The sequence below is a fragment of the Dryobates pubescens genome, chromosome 29, assembly GCF_014839835.1.
Source record: "Dryobates pubescens isolate bDryPub1 chromosome 29, bDryPub1.pri, whole genome shotgun sequence".
In the NCBI taxonomy this organism is placed as follows: Eukaryota; Metazoa; Chordata; class Aves; order Piciformes; family Picidae; genus Dryobates; species Dryobates pubescens.
The window spans coordinates 1,491,057-1,512,109 of record NC_071640.1 but is presented as its reverse complement, the minus strand read 5'-3'; the positions used below and the strand labels follow the sequence as shown (position 1 = coordinate 1,512,109).

General features: G+C 50.9%; 1 protein-coding gene across 1 annotated transcript in view; it reads left to right on the top strand.

The window, feature by feature from the left end:
- The window catches only part of MED27 (mediator complex subunit 27), a 98,067-nt gene that overhangs the window by 57,016 nt on the left and 19,998 nt on the right, over window positions 1-21,053 (top strand). Inside the window, exons 4-5 of the mRNA XM_054174462.1 lie at window positions 7,874-7,967; window positions 18,528-18,635. Coding sequence (XP_054030437.1) covers window positions 7,874-7,967; window positions 18,528-18,635 — 202 coding nt within the window. The remainder of the gene's footprint in view (window positions 1-7,873; window positions 7,968-18,527; window positions 18,636-21,053) is intronic.

Below are 21,053 nucleotides of genomic sequence, written 5' to 3'. Positions count from 1 at the left end.
AAGTTTGACCTCAACACCAGGAGAAACTTCTTTGGTGTGAGGCTGCTGGAGCCCTGCAGCAGGCTGCCCAGGGAGTCTCCTTCTCTGGAGGCTTTCAAGGCCCACCTGGATGTATTCCTGTGTGACCCTGCTCTGGAGGGGGATTAGACTCAATCTCTGGAGTCCCTTCCAGCCTTTACCATTCTGTGATTCTAGGATGTGTTAGAAAGTGTTTTGTTTTATTTTTGAAAGGCCAGCTGGATCTCTCAGCCTGAATTTCTGCCGAGGACTTTGGGTCCAGCCCTGCTGTTGTGTGTGTTCCAATGCAGGCCAGCAGGTAGGACACACATTGTGTGACAAGTTAGGAGCAATTCAAGACCCATCTCTGTAGATAAAACAGATGTCATCACTCTCATTCTCATCCAGGCCCCTGAAGATTACTGTTGTTAGCATTCGTTGGTGGGCTGTGGAGCCAACATCTCCTTTCAAGTAGCAGGACAGACAATGCCTCTGTGCTCTGAAGTGTTGCCTCTGAAATCCCTGACTGCAGAGCTGGGGGGGGGCTGCTTTCCCTCTCGAGCTGCTGTATAAAGGAGTTAATGTTTTCCATGTAGTACAGACTGCTTACAGGCTCAGGCAAGATCCTGGTGATGACTGCAAAGTAGATGCCTGCTTTTGTTATCCAGCTTTCACACATTCTAATGTCCATATTCCTCTCTTGATTGCTGCTGTGAATTAGAATCATGAAATGGCTCAGGTTGGAAGGGACTTCAGAGATCATCTGCTCCAACCTCCCCTGCCATGGCCAAGGACACCTCTCAACTAGCCCAGGTTGCTCAAGGCCTCATCCAACCTGGCCTTGAACACCCCCAGGCAGGAGGCAGCCACAGCCTCCCTGGGCAGCCTGGGCCAGAGTCTCAGCTCCCTCCTGCTGAAGAACTTCTTCCTCAGCTCCAGTCTGACCCTGTTCTGCCTCAGCTTCAAACCATTCCCCCCTTGGCCTGGCTCAGACACCCTCAGGAAAAGTCTCTCTGCAGCCTTCTACCCTTCAGGTCCTGGAAGGCAGCTCTGAGGTCCCTCCCAGAGTCCTTTCTTCTCCAGGCTTTGAATCATAGAATCAGAGGGGCTGGAAAGGATCTCCAGAGATCCAGTCCAAGCCCTGTGCCAGGACAGGATCACCCAGAGCAGGTCACAGAGGAACAAATCCAGGTGAGGCTTGAAAGCCTCCAGAAAAGGAGGCTCCACAACCTCTCTGGGCAGCCTGCTCTAGGGCTCTGTCACCCTCACACCAAAGTAGTTTCTCCTCATGCTGAGGTTGAAGCTTCTGTGTTCCAGTTTGTATCCCTTGTCCTATCACAGGGCACCACCAGAAAGAGCCTGGCACCTTCATCCTGGCAGCCACCCCTCAGATACTTACTGATCAGATCCCCTCTCAGCCTTCTCCTATCCAGAGCAAAGGGCCCCAGGGCTCTCGGCCTTTCCTTATCACACAGATGTTGCAGTCCCTTCAGCATCCTCCTAGCCCTCCATTGGACCCTCCCCAGTATACCCCTGCTCCTCTTGAACTGGGGAGCCCAGAACTAAAGGCATTTGGAAGAGTGTTCCACAGGAGCACAACCAAGACACTAAAATGTGGTTGGGACTTGGGCTGCAAGGGCTCCCTTTGCAATTCCAGCTTCTCCTTAGCAGAAGTTAGGCTGTTTGAGGTGGTGCCCTGGAACTGGATGTTGTGAACAGATGTCTTCTTTCTCTCTGTCTTCACAAAGCAGGGTGAGAACATGTGTGTTTGGAGAGTGCTTTCAAGAGGTGTGCTTATTTAATGTAAATGTGCAGCTGTCTGGAGCTGGTTTGAGTCAGGGGCAGGTTTGCATTTCCTCAGCCTTCAGCATGAGAACCTGCCTGCATTTGGAGCTTCTCTGGCAGCTCCTCTCTTTCAGGACCTGCCTTGCAGGTTTACACCACACCACCTAGCAGTGAAGCACTGAAGGAGTCAGAACTGTGTGTCTTGTATAAACCCTCCCCCCCAACCATCCAGTAGCAGCAACACATTTCCCCCTTCTAACCCAACATTTTATTGCTGGAATGGAATGACCCCAACACACATTAATCCTGGCCCATGATGCATGGGCCCAGCAGGAATTGTGCTGGCACACAGGCAACTGACTCATGAAACCACTTTAGATTTAAATTAATACATTTCTCTTCTCCTTTTTTTTCCCTTCATGCCCAAAGCCAGCTCAGTTGTGTGCTCCAGCTCCTCCAGCACAGCAGAGCTGAGGGGGCTGGCTGCTGCAGCGTGCAGGAGGGGATGTGTCACTGCCTTGTGTCACTGCCTTATGTCACTATTGGTGCTGAAGACTGCAAATTTGTTGAATCACAGCCTGAGGTTTCTAAAATGTCTTTGTAAATCCAGCCCCTCAAACACTCTGCCTTGGCTTCTAGGGAACTGGCCAAACCCATTGCACATGAATCCTTCAGTGCTGCAGCAGGTTTGGCCTTTTGTGAGTGAGAAGTGCAGATGGTGAAGTGTTTGATCCAGCTCTCTGTGCATATGCTTTTGAAGCAGACCACCCTGTGTTTATGTGTAAACACTTTGAGACTATTTAGGCACAGAACTTAATCTTTTGCATCCACTCAATAATCAAATGCAGTTCCTCTGTGACCAAAATAACATCCCCAGCACGGTTGGAAGCAAGCTGAACTTGCAGGAGAAGCTGCAAACCTGCCTTGCCTTGGGTTTGGTGAGACCCCACCTGCAGCACTGCCTCCAGCTCTGGGGGCCCTGGCGTAGGAAGGACCTGGAGCTGCTGGAGAGGGTCCAGAGGAGGTCACAAAGGTGATCTGAGGGCTGGAGAACCTCTCCTATGAGGACAGGCTGAAAGAGTTGGGGCTGTTCAGCCTGGAGAAGAGAAGGCTCCAGGGAGACCTTAGAGCAGCGTTCCAGTACCTGAAGGGGCTCCAGGAGAGCTGGGGAGGGACTTGTGACAAGGGCTGGGAGTGCCAGGATGAGAGGCAATGGATTGAAGCTCGAGGAGGGAAGATTTAGACTGGAGATTAGGAGGAAATTCTTGACAGTGAGGGTGGTGAGACACTGGCACAGGTTGCCCAGGGAGGCTGTGGAGTTACCCTGAAGGTGTTCAAAACCCATGTGGCCATGGCACTTTGGGCCATGGTTTAGTGGCCATGGTGGTGTTGGGCTGGTGGTTGGACTCTCTGATCCTGGAGGTCTCCTCCAGCCTTCATGATTCTATAAATCTTTGCAAATTTGTTCCTTAGGACCTTGGTCCAGGCTGTCTTAGCAAATGTGTTCCTTACTCTCCACAAGCTGCCTCTTTCCACACCTGTGGATTCATTGTCAAGGCTCTCCAGAGCTGGAACTGCCTGGTGCTGATCTTAAGCCCCACAGAGCTGGACAGAGTCAGCTTTGCCCCTGCTGCCCTCAGGTTGCCCGGTGGCAGTTGGGAGTCAGGCAGCCACGGCCAGGAGGTGATGTTATTGCTTTCTCTGTGGTGAATAAAGATTCCACAGCAGGAAGGGAGGCACTGAAGGAGCAGCAGAGACCAAGGTAGGGCACAGATGAGTAGGGAACAGAAGGAAATGAGAGGAGCCAGGAGGAGCCTGGCTGGAGTCTTCCACCAACAGAAACTTGGAGTTTGGGTGAGAAGAGAGAGGGAGCTGCTGAAGCAGTTTGCTCAGGAAGGACAAAAGGACAGTGTAAACAACTGAGAGAGAAGACAGCCTGGCAAAGAAGCTTGGAGCTGGAGGAGAAGTTGGTCAAAACAAGCAAAAGATTTTAGTACTGGGGGCAGAAAAGGAGCATTTTGGTAGAGATTGGAGAGAAGGACAGAGCAGAACAGGAGCCTGGATTAACAGTGGGGAAAAAAACAACAGCAGAACCTGTGGAATGTGGGGAAGGAGGCAGAGCCTCCCAGGATCAAGGTCCAGATGTCCTGGATTGTGCCAGCTGGCCCAGCTAGGCTTGAAGTCTCTTTCTCAGCGTGAGGGTTGTCAGATTTCTTCTCAGGCTCTTCATTGCCCACCCAAGCAGGAAGGGGCATCTCACACAGGCTGCCAGAGGTCACCATTTTTAATCACTGTTGTTAATTGATGCTTCTGAAAAGCTTTCTATCAACCTGAATGTGCTACCTGCAGAGCCTTGCTCAGCAGGTAGCTGAATCAAATTAAAACTTTAATTCATTGATTAATAAATCACAGCAGAGCTGGGACTGCCTCAGCTGTTCTGAGCTGGAGCATTTCACTGATCAGGTGGCCTGGAAACTATTTCATTTCCTTGTGAAATCTCTCAGTGTGAGGCTGCTGGAGCCCTGCAGCAGGCCGTCCTGAGAGGTTGTGGAATCTTTTTCTCTGGGGACATTCAAGGCCCTCCTGGATGTGTTCCTGGGTGACCCTGCCCTGGCAGGGGGGGTGGACTGACTGATCTCCAGAGGTCCCTTCCAACCCCTAATATTCTGTGATCTGGGAGCCAATAATTAGAGTGCTAGGAAGTCAGAGAAGGTGTGGAGAGTTTCCCTATGTCCTGAAGCCAGGTTCAAGAGACTTGGAGAGTTTTTCTTCATCTCTCAGTGGTGTTTCCCACTGACTGTCTAGGAGAGGTCATGCTCTTGTGTGTATTTTTTCCCTCTGTCTCCCCAGGAAAATCTTCTTGCTTGCAGAAGCCCTCCTCAGATAATTAATGCCTGCATTTCTACCCTTTTAATTGTTGTATTGAGTGGAGGAAATGAACAGCATGCAGCTTGAACACTCTGTGAGATGAATGCTCCTGAAGTCTTGTTGAAGCTGTTAAACATCACCTCACATTGGATTGCTGGATCTGGTCCAGGGAAAAGAAAGAGGGGGGTGGGGGGAAAAGGAGAGAGGTAAGGAGAGAGGTCACATTAGAGAAGGAAGCCATCTGTCCAGTGTGGAGCTGCAGGGCATTCCTGCTGAATTCCTTTGCTAGCTGAGTGTGGGCTGGGGGCTTTTGCATGAATCAGAGGGATGCTACAGGACCATTTATCTACAGGGATGGCTCCTGAGTGCTTTCTGCCTTGTCAGCCTGCTGCTTTAGTACAAAACTTCTCAGTTAGCATTCACAGAGTCACAGAATGCACTGGGCTGGAAGGGAGCCTCAAAGGGCATCCTGTCCAACCCCCCTGCAGGCAGCAGGGACATCTCCAACTGGATCAGGCTGCCCAGGGCCACAGCAAGTCTGACCTTGAATGTCTCTGGGACAGAGCCTCAGCCACATCCCTGAGCAGCCTGTTCCAGTGTCTCACCCTCACTGTGCAGAACTTCCTCCTGATGTCCAGCCTGCTCTACCCTGCTCCGGTTTCAAACCATTGCCCCTTGTCCTTTCTCCACAGGCCCTTCTGAACAGCTTCTCCCCAGCCTTCTTGTAGGTCCCCTTCAGATACTGAAATGCAGCTCTAAGGTCTCCCTGGAGCCTTCTCTTCTGAAGAGTGAGCAGCTCCAACTGGCTTCACAGCAGCCCTCTGATCACCTTGGTGGCCTCCTCTGGACCCACTCCAGCAGGTCCATGCCTCTCTTGTGTGGGATGCCCCAGAGCTGGATGCCGTGCTCCAGGTGGGGTCTCAGCAGAGTAAAGGGGCAGAACCCCCTCTCTTGGCCTGCTGGCCACACTCCTCTGGATGCAGCCCATCAACCAGCACCCCCAAGTCTCTTTCTCCAGAGCTGCTCTCAACCCACTCTGCACCCAGGCTGGATTTGTGCCGGGACGATGGAGAAGCCCCAGGGCGACGGTTTGTCTAGACGCTCTTCAGCCCTTTGTGGGTGGAACAATGCCTGCTTTAGGACAAGGAGGAGAAGCTACCACCATACAATTTCAGCTTGTCTTGAATTCTGAGAATTCCATGGCTTTTTACTTTTTTTCCCCTTCCTTTTAAGCCATGCCAAACGTTTGAGCAAATCTATTTCCATTTGCCTTTCCCCCGCCTCGCCTTGCTTCTCCGGGGTTTGTAAATGCTGCTCCCGAGCTGCAGCCTTTGTAAGTAGGAGAAGACTGAGATGTGGTAAGAATGTCAGGGGGGGGAAAAAAAAGTTAGAAGTGCTTATTGGCAAAGTAAAATTAGCCTTTTCTCCATCCTTAAGTGCTGTGCTTATCTGAGGTGGATGGAGTAAAAGGTTCTGTAACAAAAATAGGAGCTCTCGTAGCTTTGAGCTGGAAGCGATGGGGCAGGGATGTGTCGGTTGTGCCTCTGCTCATCCTGGCACTAAATGACTGCTTTTTGGGGTTGGCAAAATAAGTTCCAGACAGCAGCTTTCTCTGACCCTCTTTCCAGACAGCCTCAGGAGTGCACTTTGGCTTGTCTTGATCATATGTTCCTCAGTTTTCTCTGCAGTCATCACCAGTTACACTTCTACATTACTTTGCAGCGTCTGATTTATCATCCCCATCCCTTCACAAGATGTTTTACCAGATGTCCTCTCTGAAGGACATATCTACAGAAGAATTCTGCTTTAGATTAGGTTGTTTGTCATTTGATGGTTGGGGCTGCCATGTAGTTGGGCTAATTGAGTAATAATATATTCATCTTTGAAGGATCCTTCTGTTCTGATGAGTCCTCAGGACACCCTGATGCCTGCCTGAAGGAAGGCAAAGGGGCACAACAATGATAAGCACAGCAGTGCTCTTCTGTCACACTGCTCTTGGGTTTTCTCTGACATCTTCTTGACTGGAGAAGAGAAGTGAGGGTGGGGAGATGCTGGAACAGGTTGCCCAGGGAGGTTGTGGCTGCCTCCTCCCTGGAGCTGTTCAGGGCCAGGTTGGATGAGGCTGTGAGCAGGCTGATGCAGGGGAAGGTGTCCCCTGCCCGTCCCAGAGGGCTGGAGCTGGATGATCTTTCAGGTCCCTTCCAACCCAAACCATTCTATGAATCTATAAAAAGCTCTGAGCCTTCCCAAAGGAAATCCTCCTGGTTCCTCAAGGGTTTAGTTTTCATTCTGTTCTTTTGTCAGCTGCCCTGTGAAGAGTGATACAAAATTAACTGTGTGAGGAGAACCTTCTTGATTGGAGTTTTCTTTCTGATTATTTCTAATCCTTTGGATGAGTGGGAGGAGAGATCATCCAGTGCCAGCTCCCCTGTCATGGGCAGGGACACCTCCCACCAGGCCAGGCTGCTCATCCAGCCCAGCCCTAAACACCTCCAGGGATGAAGTGTCCATAACTTCCTGGGCAACCTGTTCCAGTGTCTCACCACCCTCATAGTAAAGAACTTCTTCCTGATGTCCAAGCTAAGCCTGCCCTGGATGACGGAGGCTGAGTGGCAGTGGCTGTCAGCCTCATGCTCCATCTCCTGCTGATGGCAGTCTGGGTCTTGGATGGGTCTTTTGCAATCATGCATTAAGAGGAGTGTGACCAGCAGGTTGAGTGAGGTTCTACACCCACTCTGTCTGCCCTGGGGAGGCCACATCTGGAGGATTGGGTCTGGTTCTGATCTCCCTACTTGGAGAGACAGGAAACTACCACAGTCCAGCAGAGGCTACAAAGATGATGAGGGGACTGAAGACTTTGATAAATCCTCTGCCTGTTTAGTTCCTCAAAAAGAGAGTCAGGAGATGCCATCCCAGGGATTCCTATGCTGGAAGAGTCATTTTGATGATGTATCCTTCAAGCTCCTGAGGGGCAGGCAGGACTTGGAGGCTGGCAGATTTGGACCCTAAATGGAGTGAGTGTGTTTGAAGGGCAGGGCAGTTGGGTTTGAAGCATCTTGCAGAGGCTTTGGTGTGCTTCCTCTCACTGAGGACTTTCTGCCCTATGCCTGCATTCATGTTTTGAAGAGCATGCAGGTGGTCAGAGGGTTTGGTTCAGGAGAGTGCTGTGGACACTGTGGGCAGGAGCCTGGCTGCTAACCCTGCTGTTTGCTGCCGTCGGTAGGTACGTGGATGACGTGATCAATCGCATCGACAGGATGTTCCCCGAGATGTCCATCCAGCTCTCCAGGCCCAATGGGACCTCAGCAATGCTGCTGGTGAGTTGCATCATCTAACCCCCTGCAGGGGGAGTTCTCAACTGGCTGAGTTACCATTCCTGAAATGCTGCTTGGTGATGATGAGGTTTTAAACAAACTCAGCACAGCAGCACAGGGTTCACAGAGTCCCAGAATGGGTTGGCTTGGGAGGGACCTTAAAGGTACCTGGTTCTTACCCCCCTGCCATGGGCCCAAGTTGCTCAGGGTTGGCCTTGAACACCTCCAGGGAGGGGAGCATCCACAGCCTCCCTGGGCAGCCTGTGCCAGTGTCTCCCCACCCTCACTCTAAAAACGTCTTCCTAATCTCCAGTCTAAATCTTGTCCCCTCCAGCTTCAATCCATTGCCTCTCTTCCTGTCACTACAAGCCCTTGTCAGAAGTCCCTCCCCAGCTTTCCTGTAGGCCCCTTTCAGGTACTGGATTTTTCCTTTATCATAGAATCATCATGGAATGGTCTGGGTTGAAAGTGACCTCCAAAGGTCCTCTAGTCCACCCCCCTCTGCAGTCAGCAGGGACACCCCCAACTAGATCAGGTTTTGAAGAGGTTAACTGAGTCAGAGGTTCAAGTAGACAGCCAGCATTGAAACATTTCATGTGCAGTGGTTGGATCCACCAAGTGGAACACTAAATTCCAGAAAAGAATTGAATTCACCAGTGCAGACTTTAGAAGTTTTAAGTCTTGGAGGTTGTTGCCTTTCCTCTTAAGCTGACTTCGGTATTTAGAAACTGGTTTGCTGTAGTAAAATGTTTGGGGTTCACTCCCTTTACTTTTAAACCCTTTCCATTCTCTTAGAGCTCTTCTTTGGGCCTTCCACTTCTGGTGGCTTTTTGAGGTCAGAAACCAGCTGATGCTTTTCAGTCTTCAGGCCCAGTTGGGGAAGGAGGAGGATAAGAGATTAGGTAGAGTGAAGGTTGCTGCAGAAGCCCCTTCTACAAGCAGTAGTAATTTAGTCAGCTCCATGTTGCTGTTGCTCTCCAAATCAAGGGCATGATTGCTCCAGGACCATGGTCCTGTACTGAGGCAGTGCTGTGCATCTTTCCCTTGGATCAGAGATCAAAAAGCTTGTTTTTGAAGTATTTTTGTACGTGCCTGTGTGATGGGTTTAGCATTTCTTCTTCCAGGCAGGTTTTCCTTCTTTCCCATCTGTCTCAGTTGATGTTGCCAATATGGCACTTTCCATCTGGCCCTGACTGCTATGAAAGCTTTTGCTGTTTTCAGCCCCAGATCATTCAGTGCAAGGTGCTGCAGGATGGGCAGTGTGAAGAGCACCTCCCCCAGAAGGGAGGTTTCTGCAGTGCTTGTGATTTCTCACACTGAGCTTCTCCCAGGTTAGGTTTGGAGCTGCTCCCCTGCAGCAGGGCTTGCCACAGCACCACACGAGGCAGGTCGTGCTGGGGCCACCTCAAAGCATTTCACAACTGGTCTCTTTGTCCAGAGTTAATTAACTGTCTGTCTGGTATCAAACTGCTGTCACCCTGGGACTATTCACAGCATACCTGCTGCTGCTCATGGAGGTCTTGGGTGCAGAGGTCATGGAATGCTTCCAGTTGGAAAAGACCTCTAAGATCATGGAGCCAAACCATTCTCTAACTCTGCCAAGGCTGATGCCAAACCATGGCCCTCAGCACCACAGCTCTGCCTCTGTGAAACACCTCCAGGGACAGGGATTCAAGCACCTCCCTGGGCAGCCTGTGCCAGGCTTTGAAAACCCTTTGGGAGAAGAAGTTTCTTCCAGTGTCCAACCTAAACCTCCCCTGGTGCAACTTGAGGCCATTTCCTCTTGTCCTATCGCTTGTTACTAGGGAGAAGACTGGCTCCAGGCTCCTTTCAGGGAGCTGTAGGGGGCAATGAGGTCTCCCTTCAGTCCTCCTCTTCCCCTGACTGAACAACCTCAGCTCACCAGAACTGTTCTCCAAACCCTTCACCAGCTTCATTGCCTTTCTCTGGACCTGCTCTAGCACCTTGCTGTCTTTCTTTTAGTGAGGGGTCTGAACCTGAACCCAGTTTAGTTGCATCTTCCAGCACAATCATTGACCAGACAGGAGATCTGTTCCTCTTCAAAGGCACTGCTAACCAGGCTGCATATTTTAGGAACCTACAAATGTCTGGCAGGAGATGGAGAAGGGGAAGGGAATGTCTGGGAGATTCTGTGAAACCTCAGGAGAGCTGAAGATGTTACCAAAGAAAAGTCCTTAATCCAGAAAGTGTTAGCCCCAGCTCCATGTGCACATGGAAACCAGTTTCCATCCTCAGCTGCAGAGCTGAGCCTTTGGTGGGCTAAGGTCCTCCTGGTGTTTCAAGAGGAATCATTAGCAGCCATGTGAGCCTGCTGGCCCTTTCTGGTGGGGAACCTTTGTGTTTAGCTGGCTTCTCCCTAAGCAGGGCACAGCTTCCACAGAAGCTGAGAACTGGAAGCAGAAAGAAAAAGAAACTGTTCCTGAGAGCATCAATGCTGTGTCTTGAAAGGCTGCTGCCTCCTGCTCCTTTGAGGCTGCTGCTTTCCTCCAGGTGATACAGAGGGGTTTGTGCTTTAGATTCATACCCAGCAATTGTAGCTCATTGCTCTGGATTTATGGGCCACAAACCAAACACAGAAATAATTGAAACCTTTCAGAGCTGGGTGAAATCCTCAGCTGCTTCTAAAAACAGTTGGTTGTGGCATTTCAAGGTGCTGTTTAATCCCAAACTTCACCAGGGATTTCCTCCCCCCTCCCCCCAGTTAATCTTTTAATCTCCCTATGCATAAACCAACCCAAGAAAAAAAGCCTGAACACAGATTGTATCAGCTCTAATAACAGGGTGATGCTAAATTAATTTGCAGCAGCAGCAGCAGAGGGAACTGTGGACTCCTTAAGGTGTTTGTGAGATTTGGTTGGTCAGCTGCCAGGAGTTGTAAAGGGATAAACCTCACAGAATCCCTGAGGCTGGGAAAGGCCTTTAGGGTCATCCAGTCCAACTGTAACCCAACTCCCTTGACCACTAAACTGTATCCTGAAGCACCACATCTACAGCTTCTGGAGCACCTCCAGGGATGGGGACTCCACCACCTCCCTGGGCAGCCTGTGCCAATCCCTCCCCACTCTCTCAGGGAAGAAGTCTTTCCTGGTGTCCAACCTGCACCTCCCCAGTCACAACTTTACCATTCCCTCTCAACTTATCTCTAGTTACTTGGGAGAAGAGACCAGCATCAGCCTCACTCCATCCAGCCTCCTCTCAGGTAGCTGTAGAGAGCTGTGAGGGTGCTGGAGCAGGCTGCCCAAAGAAGTTGTGGAGTCTGCCCCTGGAGAGATTCCAGCCCCACCTGGCTGTGTTGCTGTGTGACCTGCCCTGGGTGAGCCTGCTCTGGCAGGCACTGTGGGCTCGATGATCTCTGCAGGGCCTTCCCAACCCCTACCATTCTGTGATTCTCTGTGAGCAGGAGGTGGCAAGTAGATTGTAAATTACTCTCCTGCTTGTCTGATGTAAGAGTAAGGAAGTTGAAGAAGAGTCTTGTGATGGGAAAATGAGCAAGAGTAGAAAAAGCAGAGAGAGACCCCTGAGAAACCTGCTCAGTGCTGCGCCCTCCAGGGGGTTCCAGTGCCCCAGGGTCGCTCTCCAGTCCCCAAGCCTTGCAGACCTGTGGTGGTATTCCCACAGGCTTCTGCTCTGCAAGAGCAGACTTGGGTTTCCTCCCTGAGAAATTCCTCTCTGCTGTAATTTAGAGTGGGGGAAAAAAAAGAGCCAGAGTCCAGTTCCTGCTCTGCAGCCAGGCTGGGCTAGCCTGACCCTTCCACCAGTGTGAGTGGCCTCAAGGACCAATATCCTGTGCCAGGTTCTTGCCCTTGTGGAGAGGCCCTGCCATGGCAGCAAGGGGGAGGATCAGCAGCTCCTCCTTAACGTGGGGAAACCATTTCAAGCCCTAAGTCTGTGCTGCCTTTTTCCTCAGGCACCACTGCAATTAGGATCAGCTAATGAAAGGTAAATTCCAGCCCTCACACCCAAAGCCAGAAATCCTTGTAAAGAACCTAATTAGAATGGTTGTTTATTTAGACTCTAATGGCTTAATTGCATCTTCTCTTGCTATTTACAAATAGGCATCATTAAAGAATAATGAGCATGTGAGGGATGGAGCAGTGCTCATGGCAGCAGCAGATGAGACAGAGGGGAAGAGATAACGAGGTGGAAGTCTGGGTGGGGTTTTGTGTTTAATACAAAGCCTTGGTCTGCCATGTATAGAAAGGTGGTGTGCAGGCACTGGGCTGATGAGGAAGATACACAAGTGGGAGGATAAGCTTTTGGCTGGCTGTGTAGAATCAGCAAATCAGCTGGGTTGGAAGAGACCTTTAAGATCATCAACCCCAGCACTGCCACGTTCCTCAGAACCACAGCTAAACAGCTTTGAAGCCTCTCCAGGCATTTGTCCAGCCTGTTCCAGGGCTTGACAAGCCTTTTGGGGAAGAAATTGTGCCTCATGCCCAACCTTGAGAAGAGAAGGCTTAGGGGAGACCTTAATACCACAGAGTAAAGGGTGGATGGAGACTGCCTTTTTACAAGGAGTCCCATGGAGAAGGCAAGGGGTGATGGGGACAGGTTACTGCTGGGGAACTGGACTCTGATTGGAGTCCAGAAGAAAATGGTTCCCCTTGAGAACAGTTGGACATTGGAATCATCTCCCAAGTGGAGTGCTCTACACTGGACAGCTTTAAGACTCAGCTTGGCAGGTGCTGGGCCAGCTCATTTCAACTAGGCTGTGACCTAGAAAGTTTGGACCAGATGATCCTTGGGGTCCCTTCCAAGCTGGCATTCTGTGATTCTATGAACTGAAACCTCCCCTGGGACAACTTGAGGCCATTTCCTCTTGTCCTATCATTTGAGCATCCCAAACTCAACCATCCCAGAAGATGCAGGGCAACATCTCAGGGGTACCTGAGGTGGGGAGCTCAGCACAGGGTGGCATCACCTGAGCCACATCTCCTTGCCTGTCCTCACTCTGCCACCTCAAGTGGTTTGCAGTATGAATGCTCTGAAGTCTCAGAGGAAAGCCTGTAACAGGGACTGCATTCAGTACCTGAAGGGATCCTCCAGGAAGGCTGCAGAGGGACTTGTCATGAGGGTGCCTAGAGACAGGACAAGGGGAAATGGTTTGAAGCTGAGGCAGAGCAGGGTCAGACTGGAGCTGAGGAAGAAGTTCTTCAGCAGGAGGGAGCTGAGACTCTGGCCCAGGCTGCCCAGGGAGGCTGTGGCTGCCTCCTGCCTGGGGGTGTTCAAGGCCAGGTTGGATGAGGCCTTGAGCTGCTGAGTCTAGTTGGGAAGTGTCCCTGCCCCTGGCAGGGGAGGTTGGAGCAGATGAGCTCTGAGGTCCCTTCCAACCTGATTCTGTGACTTGGTGAGGGCTCAGAGAGGCAGTGAGGATGGCACAGAGCAGGTGTCTGGCCTCTTGCTGGAATCACTCTGAGTGTGCTTCCATCTCTGGTGTGATGTTGCCCGGTTCCAAAGTGAATAAAAAGCAGGCACAAACCTGTGCTGGTTTTGACACAGGTGAGCAGGTACCCACCTGGAATGAGCCAGAAGGTTTGCTTCCTTCTAGCTCTGCATTGCAGAGCATCTGCAGCTCAAATCAGCAGCAAATTCCCTGGGATGCTGAGAGGAAATCTGGAGCTTGGGGAATCCTCTGCAGAGTGCTGGAGCTTGGTGCTGTCAGCAAAGGTTTTCCTAATACCAAACTTCTAAATAAAACTGAAAAAGGAATGTTTGTTAATGCCTGCTTCAGGCTGGGTCTGAAAGGGCTTTTCATGTGGTATCAGCTTCAGTGGGGAGGCGAAATGAAAGGGGGGGAGGAAATCTCCAGCTGCTTCCTCCCCTTCCTCCCAGCAGGATTGTGGCCTGGGAAATGGATTTTGATCTCAGCCCTGATCCTGACTGACTTGCAGAGGTGCTTAGCTCCTGTCCCCAACCCTCAGTGACTTTCAATGGGAACTTTTGGAGCAGTCTGACAAAGAAATCCTCTCCACCAATTCTCCCTGATTATTCTGTTTCCCCCCCCACCCCCCTTCCCCCTTTCCTGGCACACAGCTTCCTGTCAGATGCTCTTGGAGAATTATCTTAGTGATAGACAAAATATTTTTAAAACTGGGATATTTCAGGGAGATTTTTTTTTTATTCTCTTTTATTTGATTCAATTCTCTTTTATTTTATATATCTTTGTCCCCAAAAAAAGAAGAGCTGCATCATATTGGAGATTTCACTCAGCTGCTGCCTGGCCTACCTTCTTCAGCTGGAGCTTGCTTTTTTGGGAAGCAAGGGATTTAAGGATGACTTAAAGTGGCTGAATTTAGAAGGTTTGAGTTAAAAGGAAGTTTAGAAGGAAGATTGTTATTGCCCAGCCCTAAAAACCCTCTTCCAGCCTCTCTCACCTGCTCAGCTGCCCTTGCACAACAGATATGGAGCACTAGAGGGTGAGGTGATTCTGGAAACACAAGGAGCACCATCAGGGGGGCTGTTGGAAGGTGTCCAGAGAAGGGCAACAAAGCTGGGGAGGGGTCTGGAGCACAGCCCTGGGAGGAGAGGCTGAGGGAGCTGGGGTTGCTTAGCCTGCAGAAGAGGAGGCTCAGGGGAGACCTTCTTGCTCTCTCCAACTCCCTGCAGGGAGGTTGTAGCCAGGTGGGGGTTGGGCTCTTCTCCCAGGCAAGCAGCACCAGAACAAGAGGACACAGTCTCAAGCTGTGCCAGGGGAGGTTTAGGTTGGATGTTAGGAAGAAGTTCTTCCCAGCAAGAGAGATTGGCCATGGGAATGTGCTGCCCAGGGGGGTGGTGGAGTCCCCATCCCTGGAGGTGTTTAAAAAGAGCCTGGATGAGGCCCTTGGTGCCATGGCCTGGGTGATTGGATAGGGCTGGGTGATAGGCTGGACTGGATGCTCTTGGAGGTCTCTGCCTGATTCAGGGCTTCTGTTTCACTCACAGCTGTTCCTATTTCCAGCTCCCCCGGCTCTGGGGCATATGTTTTGTATTATTATTATTGTATTTTAGATATTTTTTTTTCCCCCATTCATATTAATTGAATTTTAAAAGTGACCTTGGCCATGTATTGATTTGAATTCAAGTTTGCTCCATCAAGGAGGAGCTGGCATGCATCCTTCAGGCAAAGTCTCCCAAAGCCAAGTGCTGCCTTAACAGGATATCGACAGCAGAGGCTGAGATTTAATAGGAGAAGGTTGGCTTAGGAAGGAAATTGTTGCCTCTTGGCCATGACTGAAAGGAGGCTCCTTGGTGTAAGCAAAGGAGCTCCTTTCAGCTGCTCTCTGTGGAAGTGCAGGGACAGGGAGTTGTAGAATGGGTTGGGAGGGGCTCCCCCCAAGGTCAGAGTATCATAGCATAGTACCATAGTGTCAGTCAGGGTTGGAAGGGACCACAGGGATCAGCTGGTTCCAAGGACACCTCCCACCAGCCCAGCTTGCTCCAGGCCTCATCCAGCCTGGCCTGGAACACCTCCAGGGAGGGGACATCCACAGGCTCCCTGGGCAGCCTGTGCCAGTCTCTCCCCACCCTCACTGTCAAGAATTTCTTCCTAATCTCCAGTCTCAATCTCCCCTCCTCAAGCTTCATTGTCCCTCATCCTGTCACTCCCAGCCCTTGCCAAATTCCTTCCCCAGCTCTCCTGGAGCCTCTTCAGATACTGAAATGCTGCTCTGAGGTCTCCCTGGAGCCTTCTCCAGGCTGAACAGCCCCAACCCTCTCAGCCTGTCCTCACAGGGGAGGTTCTCCAGCCCTCTGATCATCTTTGTGGCCTCCTGGACCTTCTCCAGCAGCTGCAGGACCTTCTTGTGCTGGGGGCACCAGAACTGGATGTGGTGGTGTAGGTGAGGTCTCAGCAGAGCAGAGGGGCAGAATCCCCTCCCTGTGCTGCTGCTCTCCCTGCTTTGGATGCAGCCAGCACACAGCTGCCTGCTGGGCACCAGGTGCCCATTGCCAGCTCATACTGAGTGTTTCAGCAACCAACACTCCCCAGGTCCTTCTCCTCAAGGCTGCTCTTGAGCAGAGCAGGCACATTGCAGTGCCTGGTGATGAGGGTCCACCTGGGTGAGGCTTGACCTGCAGGAGAGACCTGTGCAAGTGGAGCTGGGACTAGAACCAGCAAATTGCCTTTTGCCCAGAGCCATTAGGGTTTTATTACCTTCTTTCAGGTGAGCTGTAGGGACACAGGTGTAAATTATATCCCATCCATAGATCTTTCCTGCACATAGACTCCAGTTAGCTGAGTGGAGCAGGCACTGAAAGAAAATGGTCTGCTGGAAAATAGGAGCTGTGTGATGTGGTTGAGGTGAACTAAACCATTAAGTCCTGCAAACAGGTCTGAGTCTGGATTATTAGAGGGGAAAAAATAAATGATATCCCATTTGTTGTGCACCATCTGGGATGTGCTTTGCCCTGGAAATAGCTGTGGAGTGTACTCTGGGCTGCCAGATCTTAACAGCATCCCCCAGCCTAGTGGCAGCCTGCTGCTCAGCCTCTGTGCTGCTAGCCTCATTCTTTCAGTGTCGGTAGAATGATGAACTTGTCATTCCTCTGAGCTACACCTGGTCCTACAGAATTTCTCCTTCTGTCAGGCTTAACTAATGATAGGTCTGAAAAAGCAGCTGAAAGTCCTGATCTCTCTTCCAGCCAGTTTTAACACCTCCAGGAATCCCACATCAAAGCAGCCACACAGAGTAGGAAACCTTCGTGCTTGCGGTGCCAGAGACCTGCAAGAGCTAATTCAGGCAGCCCAGCACCGACCTGGCCAAAGCTGCAGTGCATTCTGCTCTTCATCAGCACCATGCCTGCCTGCCCCTGCTGCTGGGCAGGACCCCCTTGAATGCTGTCCAAGCTGAGATTGCAACAACAGAGGCTTTGTAGAGCCATGGAATTGTTTGGGTTGGAAAAGAGCTCAAAGATCAAATCCAAGCATCAACCCCACCCCCACCATGGCCACTACACCTCAGCCCCAAGTGCCATGGCCATAGGTTTCTGGAACACCTCCAGGGATGGGGACTCCACCACCTCCCTGGGCAGCCTGTGCCAATCCCTGGCCACTCTTGCAGCAAAGAAATTCTTCCTCATCTCCAACCTAAAGCTCCCCTGCACAATTTCAGGCCATTTCCTCTGCTATCGCCTGATACAAGGGAGAAGAGACCAACCCCCATCTCACTGCAGCCTCCTTAGGGAGCTCACAGTTCTGGTACTCGTTTAAGGACAGGGTCTGGATGGCTGTGACAGGTTCTGAAAGTGTGGAGTGAATCACTGGGAGGGTGTGAAAACAGAGGACTTGGGAAAAGGCAAAGGCAGTGAGCTCATGCAGAAGCATTTGGAAAGCCTTGGTGCAGGTAAACCTCGTGGGGAGGTTTGAGGCCAGCAAGAAATACATTCCAGCGAGCTGGAGTGCCAAAGTTGGGCTTTCTCAACTTGTTTTGTTCCACTGTTCACTCTGAGGACTTTCAGGAACATCCCACACAGGCTTCAGATCAGCTTCATCCTGTTGATTTCTCTTTCTCTACCTGGCAGCAGCGATGTGAGATGCCATGGGTGTGGAACGTGAGGGAAGAAGGGAGCGTGTGGAGGCAGCAAATACTGCCCAGAGAGCTGGGGGCTGGGGGGCAGCCTTTGTGCTCTTCCATTGATCAGATTTCTTCCTTTCTTTCTTTGAAATGGCTGCTTTTCCTCTTGCTTCCTTTCCCCACACATGGTTGGTGTCTGAATTCCTGAGAGTCAGTTCTCAGCAGATCCCTGTCCCAGCCAGTTGTCCACAGAACTGTCAGGGCTGGAAGGGACCTCAAGGCTCAGCCAGTCCCAACCCCCTGCCATGGGCAGGGACACCTCACACTGCAGCAGGCTGCTCACAGCCACCTCCAGCCTGGCTGCAGACACCTCCAGGGCTGAGGCTTCCACCACCTCCCTGGGCAACCTGTGCCAGGCTCTCCCTACCCTCATGGGGAAGAGCTTCTTCATGGTGCCACTTTTATTCTTTCTGCTTTTACCACTTGCAGAGAAGAAAAGGAAGCCTTTGCCAATGTCACATTTCCCCTTCTTAGCTGTAGTTTCCCTTTAAATAATTTCACTTTATCATTAGGCCTACACTGTTTTCCCTCCAACTCCTTTTCAGAGCCAGCATTAGAAGGCTCTGATTCTGCTTTCAGCTTCTCTATGGTGTTTTTTTTTTCCCCTCTAAGTGGAGAAGATCAAATCCACTGAAAATAATCACATTTGCTGGTGGTTTTTGACAAGTTATTGAGTTGTGGTGTTAATAAATTGGAGAGAGTTGCTTGGCAGTGTCATCCCTGCATTTTTTGCATGGAATTGTGTGAATTTGTACCTTTTCAGTTGCAAATGAATTGTTTGTTTGTTCTGCACTTCCCAGCCTGCCTCTGCTTCATAAACCCAGGGCCTTAGATCTTGTGTTTTGGTCTCTCCTATAAAATATTGAAAACTGAAATTGCATCAACTTCAAGCTGTTAACTTGACACCATCCATTCTCCTTCAGCTTGTTTTGTGTTTGGGGGTTGGGTTTTTTCCCCCCTCCTCACTTTGTCCTTCTCTTGTGCTTTCCAGGTTACCTTAGGAAAAGTATTGAAAGTGATAGTGGTGATGAGAAGCCTCTTCATTGACAGGACCATAGTGAAAGGCTACAATGAGAATGTCTACACTGAAGATGGGAAGGTAGGTTCCTGGCTGCCCAGCAGCACTGAGGGTCTGGGGCTTGCTTTCAGCTGGTGTTGAAGTGCCAGAGCAGGAGGAATCCCATCACGGGTGTGCTGGAAACAAAGCTGCCCAAAAAGGCTCTGTGGCTGCTTTGCAGAGCGCTGGCCTTTAAATTTCTCACTGCTTTGCTTGGAGCTTTCATACCCAAATGTCTGACTTCTTTCTGAGCTCTGAAGCCCTTCCTTGAATTTCTAATTCATCACCTTAGACCCCAGTTGCCTCCTTAATAATGTCTACTGAGAGAAGAGTTTTTCACTCCACCAGCACATCAATAGCCCAAGGTTCAGCTTGCTCTTTTCTGAGAGCTACTGGGAAATCTTGGGCTAGTTTTGTGCTCAGCTTGCTGAACACAAGGCTGCACACATCATTGCTGGGGAGTCCTCACTCCTCTGCCCATCACTGAGAGCCCATCTTGAGGAGCAGCTATTAAAGCCAACCTTCCCTGCTTCAATAAGTGATTTGTTTTATGAACGATTCACCCTGCTTGAACCCTCAGATCCTGCCTGCACACACTCCATATGGCTCCTTAGCTCCTCAGGAGATGCTAATGGGAGCTGACTGCCTTCAGCTGCTTTCTCTTCTCGGCCTGGAATGGTCTCTCTCACCCAGCCACCGGCCAGAGCTCTCCTTTGGCAGCAACACCGCGGAACACCTCCATCTTCCACGCTTTCTCTCTGGAGCTTTCTCTTCTGATTATGAAGCCTATTAAAATAAAAAGTTCATTATCTCAAGATGAGCACTTGGCACCCATAGGCCATGTTATAATGAGGTGAGACTTTCCCTTCCCTTGCAAAGCACTGAGTGTGGCTTAGCAGACAGAGGCACGTCGTGTGCTGACCCCGGAGTTCAGCGCCTCCGAGTCCCAACCTCCTCTCCCTCAGAAAAGCCAGGAGCTGCTGGAGGAGAGAATAGCACAGCTCTATTTCCCAGGTGAGAGGTTTCTCACTCAGAGGGAGGGGGATTGGCCTAAGAAGTAGGAAAACAAAACTTGCCTGGGTTTGATTGGCACTATTCAGACCTGCAGGTTTAAATACCACAGTGCTGCAGGAGCAGCTGCAGCAGCCTGCCTGGGCATCAGCATCTAAATACAGCCCCAGAGCTCCAGCCCCTCTTCACCCCAACCTCTGCTCCAGAGTGGGATGAGAGTGCCTAAGGAGCACTGAGAGTGCCTGATGGATCCCTGTGTCACACTTCCCTTGGGGGGTGCTCATTGTCTCTGCTGAGCCCAGCTCCCTTGAAATGTAGCAGTGCTCTGGATGCTGAAGAGCTCAGTCACAGAGCTCCTTTCTGAAACTCAGCATCTGGCACTGGGCTTCTGCTCAGCTCAAGGTGAACTCTCCAGAGAGCCCTGCACAGTTTCTCTGTCACTGTTTGCTGCCATGGGGAGAGTGGGACTGAGCAGGGCCAGCTTTAGGCACGGGGCACTGACCTTTGCCTGCTGTCAGTGGGGAGCAGTTGAGCTTCTCCAGAGCATCCCTGCTGACACCTGGCTTGTTTGCTTGCTCTGAGCCACTCTGCAGGGGAATCTGTTTTCTACTGACTTAAGCTTTCTGTGTCCAGAGCTAGGCTGTGTGACTGCCCCCCTGGGGCTGCAGGAGCCTCTGAACTTTAGGTGGCAGGTTGCTGTTCCACTGGGCCAGCCCAGGGCTTGCACAAAGCTGAAGCTCTTTAGGTATAAATAGGAACATTGCATTTGACTTCAGTAGGGTTGGAGTTGCAGCCACTGAAATCAGGAGTACATTTGGCTTGGAAGCTGAAATAAATGCATAGCTTGCTAGTTTTGCCAACTGGAGCACATATTGACAAACAGTGAGCTCTCTTTTTTTTCCCCTCACTAATTAACTACACTGCTAATTAGAGAATAAGAATGAGATTGTGCTCTTGTAATGCTTCACTTTGCTTACTGTGCCTGCTGGGAATGAGTGATTACAGGCAACTGCAAACAGGCCATTCCAGTCCCTTCCCTGGCACAGCAGATGCTGGTGGGGAAGTTACTCCAGTGAGGTTTCACCACCCTGTCCTAGCTGCTAAGTTTCTAGACCAGGAGAGGGAAATGCAGTGGCTGTGAGGCCATCCCACAAGATCTGACCAGGCTGGAGAGCTGGGTGAAGGGAGAACCTCATGAAGTTCAATAGGAGTTCTGCATCTGGGCAGGGATAACACCAGGCACCAGTACAGACTAGAGATCATCCTGCTGGAAAGCAGCTCCATGGAGAAAGACCTGAGTGTCCTGGTGGGCATCATGGCATCAAAGTATGGCCAGCAGGTCTAGAGAGGTTCTTCTCTCCCTCTGCTCTGCCCTGGCAAAACCATTCCTGGAATACTGGGTCTGGTTTTGGGCTTCCCAATTCAAGAGTCAAGGATCTGCTGAAGAGA